Consider the following 10,241-nt stretch of genomic DNA (forward strand, 5'->3'; position numbering starts at 1 on the left):
TAAATAAACCTTGAGGGTGGTTATCACACTCAACCTACCATAGTCATTATCATCTAGTGTGTATCAAAATATTCATGGGATCTTAGGTAAATTTAGACTTAGAACTCTCGATTTAGTTTTAAACAATAAAATTTTCCAGCCTCTGGTATCTAACCCCATTGAGATGATCCAAGAATTTTGCTAGTTTCTTTTAAAGGATATATTCATAATAAAAAAAAAATCATGAGTGTTCGAAGTAAAACACTTTACTTTAAGAAACAAAAATTTAAATTTATAATCTACTTGGGAAGCTTTTTTAAAATAATTCTTAAATATCAGGTTTTAAGAATATAGTTTTGTTATGATTTTTTAAAACAAAGTTTGTTTGAGAAATTAAAATGTTCTTAACTTGTTTACCATTTTTTAAAATATTTTAAAATAATTTTATTTATAATTATTTTATATATTTGTAGAATTATTTTTAAAAATAATAATAAAAAAGAAGTGAAAATAACTAAAAATAATTAAAATATGTTTCTCAAAACATGTTTTCAAAAAAATACTTTTCATCAAAAAATTACTTTTTTATTCTAAAAATAATTTTTAATTTTTAAGAATAAAAAACTATTTCAAAAAACAATTCTTTTAATCCTCTTTTACGACCACTTCCCTCTTTTGTCCCAGCTAACTTTCTCCCTTTGTCCTTGATAGAAAGGGTAATGTGGATTTTGATGGGACAGCGAACTTTCTCCGTTTTCCTTATTTTCACCGAGTTGACAGTAAGGTGTCTGCACTCCCCTATAATCCAGCTTATATATATTGAATTCAGTTACTTTCCTGTGGCAAGCTTCAAGCTTCACAACCATGGCTGAACACCGGCATTTCCCGAGACGTTTGCTTCTGCTTCTTCCTTTTCTTTTCTTATCAGCCATTGCCAGTACAAGCTCAATCATCAAAACCCTACCCGGGTATTCTGGTGAACTTCCGTTCTACCTCGAAACCGGGTAAGTTTTGTCTCCCTCAAGCTAAGTTCTTGGAGAATTTCATGTGTAAACTGTCTTGGGGATGGTCTGTTTTTGTATGCAGATATGTGGGTGTAGGTGAAAATGAAGAAGTGCAGCTATTTTACATGTTTGTCAAGTCCCAGAGGAACCCAGTATTAGACCCTCTTGTCATGTGGCTGACTGGAGGCCCTGGTTGCTCCACTTTCTCTGCATTCTTCTATGGAAATGGTACAAATCTCACCTTTCCATTCCATTGGATTATAAATTTTACAAGTTTAGGTACAATATATATCAGTGTTCAAATGATGTACATTTTTATTTTCCGGTTTAGTTTTGTTTTAAGCACTAGGCTTTTGTCCTTGATCCGAAATCTCAGATAAAAACCAGCACTGAATACCTTGTGTTTTACTGATCTGCATAGGTCCCCTTTCTTTCGACTACAAAAATTATACAGGAGGCTTACCATCACTCCTATTGAATGAATACACATGGACATCGGTACTAAGTTTCGAGCCATTGTACTGCCATTTTCACATAATTGTTAGGAATGTTGTTTTGCTATCATCTTTATGTGAATGTCGATATCTTCTTTTTCTTCAGGGCCTCAACATAATATATGTAGATACACCTGTTGGAGCAGGATTCTCCTACTCAAGGACCCAAGAGGGTTATTATTCAGATGACTACAAATCTTCCACACATACCTATGAATTTCTAAACAAGGTATGGAAAAATGCTCCGGGGGTGATTTAATTTTGTACTGTTTATATACAAGTAAGAGTACTAAAGTAAAAGGAATTGTTTTTGCAAATTCTTTTGCGCAGTGGTTGTTGGATCACCCTGAATTCCTGAAAAATAATCTATATGTGGGTGGTGATTCGTACTCAGGCATAGTTCTTCCAATGATCACTGAAAAGATATATTACGGTGAGGTCTTTTGTAAACTAGTCTAGCTAGTATGTTAAGCCTTGGATCATTGAAGTATGGTTTGGTTCCCTGTTGAGTTGCAGGTAATGGAATCGGAACATTTCTGCAAATGAACCTCCAAGTAAGGAAATTTAATCACTCTGCTATGCTCATAGAGCTTATTCCAATTCAGTGATGATGATGCCTTACACTATATTGGATTGATCAAAGAAAGGTGTTCTTGGTACCGGTTTGAGCTTATCCAAATTCATTTGTTTTTGGAATTGTAATCAGGGATACATTCTTGGGAACCCGGTGACAGATTCATATATTGATGGAAATGCACAAATCAAAATCGCCCACCGGCTTACACTTATACCTGATAATCTATACGAGGTTAACTCAACAATCTTGTAGTCACTTTTTTTCCGGCTTCTAATTCTGTCTGCTAGATGAACCATTTAGACCTGAGGGCTCAGAAATATTAACTTCTGAGGTCCATAAGAAGACATGATTGTTGTAAAATAGGGAGTTCTACAAGGGTTTGAGCTGCTTCATAAGCCTGTCAATCTATTATTTAATAGCTTAAATTTTTTGGTCAAATTGCTAAGTTAGGATGGTATCAAAGCCTTGGTTTAGAATAAGTCTTGAATCCATACCTCACAGACCCTATTTGCTTTCCATTTATTGAGTCCAAATACAAATTTAGAGAAGATGGCCATGAAAGGGAGTGTTTGGGTTTTAGTCCAAGTCGGTTAACCTTGGGACATGTACATACAGGAAAATCTATTTCATTCCTTCATTTATATGATAACACTTTAAAATCTGTGATTTTTTGGTTCTATGAATTTCAAGTCTGCCAAAGCGAGTTGCAATGGAGATTTTGTGACTGTAAATGCAAGCAATGAAGAATGTGTAGCCGATATGGAAGCCATTAGTGAGGTTAGAGGCATTATTCAGTCTTAACTTAAATTCTACATACCACTCCCAAATTTTACAAAAATGGATGTTACTGATTCTTTGAGTTTGCAGTTGATCAGTCCCATATACACAATGCAAGTTTTGGAACCAAACTGTGGTATTTCATCCCAGAAACCGAACAAATGGAAATCGCAGCAGAGGTCTCTCATTGAGAATTCTAAACATTTCCCCTCAGGACTTGGCAAAAAAGCAGCATACCATTGCCATGTAAACCTCTGTTGCATATGCTTGTGAAATAGTACAACTTATTTTGGTATTCTTTCTATTGCTGAATTGCATAATGAACCAATTTTCATCTTTTCTAGGAGTACATGTATGTGTTCTCTGAAATATGGTCCAACGATGAAAGTGTTCGAGAGGCTCTTCATGTTCGAGAGGTATGTAGATTTTCCAAGAGATAGATGATAAGCAAACAGAAAATTTTCCAGAGTATACAGAATCTTTATAATGTGAATCAGGGCACAAAAGGGCATTGGGTGAGGTGCAATGTTTCCGGCCTAGCTTACACAAGGGATGTAAAGAGCAGCATTCCTTATCAACGGAATCTCACTCAGACAGGCCTCAGAGCTCTAATATACAGGTGATGAAACTTTGAAGCTATTATCTGCTTACCTTTTGGTTATGTTTCTAGTAACATTTTTGTATGAAAATCTTTTTTCCTTTAGAATCTTGTCTTGATAGGAATGAGTCTTCTTGTTGAATAAGGAAAGAACAAATATTTTTAGTCCTAAAGGAAAAAGTTAGGAAAAGATTATAATGGGCAAATAGAGATATAAGAGAGGTGTGTGAGACACTCGTGGAGAAGGGAGACAAAATTTATTTCAGGATTTAGATTCATGATATGGATGTAGAAACTAAAATATATGAAATTATTTTGTGTCATTGTTCTCTTTCCTTGTGATATTCCATGGATGTAGATATGATTGAGTGAACCATGTTAAACCTCTTTTTTCTATGTGGATTTCATTATTTTTGTGTGAAAGCTTCCATTACTATATTAAGTGGTATAAAAGCTTTCTTTTCAACACAAAAAATGATCTATATAACAATTTTGATGCATGTATACAACAATTACTATTATGTATACAACAATTCCACTCATCGGGAAATGATGGCATGAGAACTAAACCCTGAAATGCGGGTGTATACCTCGAGATGAACTTTTCCTTGTGATGGGTGTTGATAATGCTCCAGGATGAGTGTTGCCTAAAGATGGGTGTCGATTCATCTCAAGAAGAGTGTTGCCTAGAATGGGTATTGGTATGTCTCATAATGAATGTGATGTCAAATGCTATATATAAAAGGGTATATTTTGAATGTTATAAACAATTGATCGATCATATGAAATGGATAAAAGCCTTGGGGTAGACAAGTGGTATCAAACTAAGATTATAGGTTTGAGCCACGAGATCATCATGTTAGGAAAAAGATTATTAGGCATGCAATAATGATTCTCCTGGGTGAGATCATGAGTTTAAATCATGAGAGGACCATATCAAGGAAGCGATTGCTAGGAGTACAAAAATGCCACTTCCTATAAATGTTGCACAAAATTAGCTACATAATGTACTAGCATCAATAAAGGCAATACTTGTATGAACTAAGGTTATAAGCATAAAATTTTGCTTGATAGTACTATTTTTTCTGTACTGGCTACAGTGGCGATCATGACATGTCTATTCCACATGTTGGCACACAAGAGTGGATAAATTTACTCAATTTGACACTGGCTGATACTTGGCGAGCATGGTACACAGATGCTCAAGTTTCAGGGTGAGTTCCAAAATTTGTGATCCTCTTGCAACCTAACAATTTTTTCTAATCAAATTTTAATGCATCAAAACCATGTTGTGATCTCACTGACATGCTATGATCCTTTCATGTAGATACACACAAAGGTTTACAAATGATGACTTTTCTCTAACATTTGCAACTGTAAAGGTAAGACTAAGCTCACTTCATTCCTCCCCTTAAGGTTCTATAGAACTTTGAAAAATGAAAACAAAAACCATGGTTTTATGTATTTTTCTCTTTGTATATTTACAGGGTGCTGGTCATGTAGCCATTGAATACAAGGCTAAGGAGTGTTATGCCATGATTAAGAGGTGGTTTGGTTATTATCCTCTCTAATTAAAAGCGGTAGTTGTAGGGGCATCATTGATGTGGAACTGTTTTGAAGCTTGATTTGAGATGAGGATAATAATTTAGTCGTTTTAGATGTGATTTGCTTATTAATTATCGTGGCTTGTCTCCATGTAACAATGCCATGTTATGACATCATGGATGCAAGATTCTAATTTGAAGCTTGATACAAGATGAGGATTGTAATTTTGTTTGCAATAAATTAGAAAATTGTAGTGATATAATTTCTATGGATTATTACTTCAAATTAATTAACATATCATTAGGTTATCTTTTAATCTTAGAAACAATAAATAAATCGAAATATATATCCTATTCCCTTTATGCTCCATGCAAATATCAAGGAAAATTAGAAGTTTTTCAATTATTTTATTCTATATAATGGGGGATATAGTTGTAAAAGAATCAAACAAAATCTTTTATTGAGATTAAATTAATTTCTATCTTTGTAAAATTTCCTTTCCCTCATTGTTTTCCATAAATTTTCTATGAACTAATTAATAAGAAGGTTTTATTAGTTAGGGAGTCTAAGGTTGTATTTTTTTTCATTTTTAATTTTTTGCTAAAAACAACTTCATATTTAAGATTTATTTTTTTTTTCTTTTTGTTAACTTATTATTTATTTCATAATTTTTTTTATCAAATAGAAAAAATAAAAATATTTGACTTTTTATAAATGCTAAAAAGAACATGTTGATTTTTCTTTACTTCTTATAATACTTAAGAGAAACAAAGTGTTAAAAAAATAAATAACTTAAATTTTAAAACTATTAAGTATTAGTTAGTTTTAAGTTTTATTTAAAATTAAGTAAAAAAAACAAACATCATCTGAGAGCGGATGACTCAAAGAAAACACATAGTTGATGACAAGATTTGAAATGTTGGAAAATTTCATCAATATATTGGCCAAAAATGCAGGTCTTGAAGCCAAAATATAGGTGGAAATTTCGAATCAAGGAAATTTCGGCAAAAATAGAGGAATATCGGCTACCATCCATAAAATCATTTTCCCTTTATTTGGCTGGTCAAATGCCCCTCCCTACTCCCCTTGGTCAAACCTTAAAAATTGGTTTGCACTTTGAGAAGGGGGAATCAAAACCCAAGACAAAAAGTTCACATTAATTTTGGCAACCACTGCATGCGCCAAATTCACACATAATAATAAGAATGTATAAATGTATATATTTAATTCCATTATAAAAATAAAGTATTAAAATAATATTTTAATAAATTAATTAATTTTAATTATTTTATTTTTAAATTTTATTTAATTGATTACCAAAAATATAAAAGTTAGTGACAAGTTTTTTTTTTGGTATATCATTTATATGATAATTAAATATAAAAATGTAAATATTAAAAAACAAATATATATATTATAATTTATTTTATATCATTGAATACATTAAATAGATCATAGTTTTAATACTAAATATATTTTCAAGTTGTACATATTATTATCAAATGTTATAATATTGTTGTTAAATAATATTTAATGTAACTTAATAAATGAATATACGCTTACAAAATTCATATTTCTTATTGATTCATATGATATTATTGTTAAATATGATTAATTATATCATACATATATCAATTTCTTCAACAAAATAATTTCAAAATGTCTATTATTACTTCTTTTATCATTTCTTAAAGTTTTTCCCTAACATTTCCATGAGTTTTGATCAATTTCTGTCTCATCGATTTGTTGTTGATGAATCTGTGTGATGAATAATCAAACCGTAGTCATCAGAGGTCTCGTAAACCCATGATTTTCCATTTGATGACTTTACCTTGGAATGATGGAAGCTAAAGCTCTCTCCTTTCTCTCTAGATGATGGAAAACAGTTGAAAGTTTGAAAACCTTATCTCCTAAGAGGATATTTTTAAGGTTCCCCACTAGGCTTAAGTGACTTAAGCCCATTAAGGGTTTAGGTCACTTAATCCTTAATGGGCTTAAGTTACTTAATCTAATCCAAAAATGGTCTAATTAATTAATTAACCAAACAATGTTATCTAATTATAATTAATTAGTACAATTCGGAGTTGTTGTCACTAACCCATGTGCAACATCATGAAATTGTCAAAATGCCCTTATGACATAAGCAAAATAAGAGCTAATCTAACACTCCTAAATCGTGTCATCAAAGTATATGAGCTCAAATGGAGACCATTGGTACCCATAAGATAGTATTGACTCCCTCAAAATCTAATTCTGAAGTTGATTCAACATCCCACTATAGAGAAACAACTACACCCTACTACTCTTTATAAATAACAACAAGACACTAAGTGTTTGGATCTATGACCTGCTAATCATTGCATACAATCTCCCTATGAATTGGTATATGCAGTCTAACAAGATGAAAACTATCAGTCTCTCAAGATTACCTCTATTATCCTTGAGTTACAAATCTTCATATTGTCTGATCAACTAACATATTTTAGCTCTCTACGAGCTTATATCAAATTTCACTTAAGGAACTACTATGATCATAGTTTATATGAATATACTTCTTTAGGATCACCCAAAGGGACATTCTGTCTCAATATTATGAGATATCATGGTGCCTTTCGTAAAGAATACCTATTGCTATTAACTTCCATCAATAGTGACTCAGTTTATAGGGAATATATAGTTATTTTCGAATCCCACTCATAGGTCAAAGTCATTGCTAACTTTAGTGTAAGCTCATTATTCTCTCAAGGTTGAAAGATAATACAACATAGTAACTTGGTGAAGTCATGACCACTTGATAACCTTATATCATGACTCACTATAAGTCTTGTCCATATGCAACCATACACATTAGTGCACTTATCATAGGAAACTCATATCGATGGTCAAAACCAGCCATCCCTCCAATTAGGAGGTAGTGCACTATAATCTCTTGTGGGTTGCCTAGGTCCATGAAGAAGTTGTGAAAAAGTCATCCACTTACAAGGAACCTGTGATTTAGATCTTTTGTATAACTCTTAATACACCCAAGTCATGTACAATGCAAAAGGTGTAAGCTAAAATTCTTACACAATATAATATATGGAATGAAGATAGATAAAAGTGAAACAAGAATTTTATTAATAAATAATAAATTAAATCAAGTGATGTTTTTAAAGGCTCTACCACAACAACAAGAAGTTACAAGAACTCAGCTTCACGACCTATTATCCACTATATGCAGACTCCCTATAAATTGGTATTTATAATATAACAATGTGAATGTTATGAGTCTCTCGTGATAACCTCTACAATCTTGAGCCTCAAATTTTCCTATTATATGATTCATTGACATACTTTAATTCTCCAAGAACATATGTCAAGTCTAATTAAGGAATTACTACGGTCATTGGTATTTTTTATCACATGTCATTCGGATCACCTAAGGGCGTGGACATGTTGTCTCAAACCCCATTGTGTCTATCTTGAGTATACCTGTTACCACTAGCCTCCATCAATAGTAACCTAATCCATAGGGAATATTTGATCACCTTAGGGTCTCATTTATAAATCAAAGTCATTGAAGGCTTTAGGACAAACTCGGTATTCTCTTGAGGTTGAGAGCTTATATAGTATAGTAGTTTTGTGAGATCATGACAACCTGATAGTCAATGTCATGACTTGTCATAGTTCATGTCTAATGTGTATTCCTACACAGTAGTGCACTCACTATGGGAAACTCATCCTGATGACCAAGACAAATCATCTCTCTAATTAGAAGGTAGTATAACCTCAAATGGATTGTCTAAGTCTATAAACCAATTATGAACAATTCATCTGTTTGCAAGGAACCCATGACTTGCATATTTCATACAACTCTTAATGCATTCAGGTCATATACAATACAAGAGATGTTGGGTCTAAATGCTGAGAAAGTATAATGCTTAAAAAAGATTAGATAAAATTAGGAAATTGAAATTTTATTAATATATAATAAATTCAATTATTTATATCATATCATGCTTTTAAGGGTTCTATCCTAACAATTCTAGCATTAATGCTAAGTACAAATCCCTTGCATCTACAATAGTTGAGTTAACATGGATTACATCCTTACATCATGACATTGGCATCCACTTAACTCACCCTCTTCAACTGCATTGTGACAACATGAATGCTCTATATCTTGCAAAGAACCTTGTTTTCCACTCTTGCATAGAACACATTGAAATCGATTACTACATCTAAGAAAAAGTAGTAGTTGGCTTCTTTCAAATATGGCATATGGCATCTTCCTATCGAGTTACAAATGTTCTTACTAAGGCAGTCATGCTAGTTATTCACAAATTTTCGTTATAAGTTCAAAGTTCATAATATCTCACTTGCCAACATAAGGGGGCATGCTAAGGGAAATAATTCAAAAAGTAAATTAATAGCTAGAAATTTCTTCTCTAACAAAATTATTGCAAATCAAGGGTTGTCAACAATTAAGGAATGCGAGAATAATGCAAAAGATTACACCAATAGTTAGCAACAAATTCCTCTCAAACACCTCGTCAACTAATATTATATAATGCCTTGTCAACTAATATTATATATTATATATCACACAACCATTTATCATATTACATAAAAGAGTTCTTCATTTTTTTTAAAGCTTTTAGAATGGTCAAACGCAAACATGACCTATTCATTAAATAGATAGCAAGGGTGATACAAACATAATTATATTGAACCAAACACACTAAAACTTGTGTTGTTTTCGAGTCTGATTGTCACGTCGTATATCATGTCAAAATTGTCACCCCCAATATTATGTTACCAATTCAACATATAAGTTTAAAACATTAGACAATGGATATAATACTGAATCAACCTATTAAAGTTAAAAACATTCATATAATTCATTAAAATACCATATGTGCATTTTGCCCATCATGTAACATGTGAAAGAAGTTAAGAAGTAGAGCTAGCATTATGTAATGAGAAATTGAGCATTAGTGTAATACATGGAAGAGGGTTTATTATCCCTTTTTTATAAATGAATACAAAGAGAGCGAACCAAAGCAAAAAAGGGCCTTCTTCAATGTTCTTCAGGGACTGAATAGAATAGGAAAAAGCTGCATTTCCTCTCACTTTCACGTACGCCCATGTCTACATATATACTCTCTACAATTAAACAGTTCCATTAAATTATCCCGGCCCTGAAAAGCATAAACAAAGTTAAATTCAACCAAGTTCAAGTTTGAAGGGTAGTTTACACAAGGAAATCCCGGTAGAGTACTGTTGGA

At 32.2% G+C, this 10,241-nt stretch overlaps 1 protein-coding gene across 1 annotated transcript; it reads left to right on the top strand.

Annotated features, from left to right (window-relative positions):
- Positions 1–789: 789 nt before the first annotated feature.
- On the top strand, positions 790–5,236 carry LOC100253044 (serine carboxypeptidase-like 17). The gene is made up of 14 exons (XM_002268481.5): positions 790–983; positions 1,066–1,211; positions 1,405–1,481; positions 1,584–1,706; positions 1,808–1,910; positions 1,994–2,031; positions 2,184–2,285; positions 2,745–2,831; positions 2,922–3,077; positions 3,176–3,247; positions 3,329–3,450; positions 4,530–4,643; positions 4,757–4,811; positions 4,917–5,236. The coding sequence occupies exons 1-14, from the start codon at positions 844–846 to the stop codon at positions 4,998–5,000; spliced, it is 1,419 nt and encodes a 472-aa protein (XP_002268517.1). The 5' UTR covers positions 790–843; the 3' UTR covers positions 5,001–5,236.
- Positions 5,237–10,241: the final 5,005 nt, after the last annotated feature.

This window comes from Vitis vinifera, chromosome 11 (genome assembly GCF_030704535.1).
Source record: "Vitis vinifera cultivar Pinot Noir 40024 chromosome 11, ASM3070453v1".
NCBI classification, from domain to species: Eukaryota; Viridiplantae; Streptophyta; class Magnoliopsida; order Vitales; family Vitaceae; genus Vitis; species Vitis vinifera.

What these genes read in the sequence shown, in the direction of transcription:
- LOC100253044 (XM_002268481.5), top strand. Translation starts at nt 844, where the DNA reads ATGGCTGAACACCGGCATTTCCCGAGACGTTTGCTTCTGCTTCTTCCT. An exon ending in ATATGGAAGCCATTAGTGAG is followed by an intron (nt 2,832 to 2,921) that starts GTTAGAGGCATT and finishes TTGAGTTTGCAG; the next exon opens with TTGATCAGTCCCATATACAC. An exon ending in AAGCAGCATACCATTGCCAT is followed by an intron (nt 3,078 to 3,175) that starts GTAAACCTCTGT and finishes CATCTTTTCTAG; the next exon opens with GAGTACATGTATGTGTTCTC.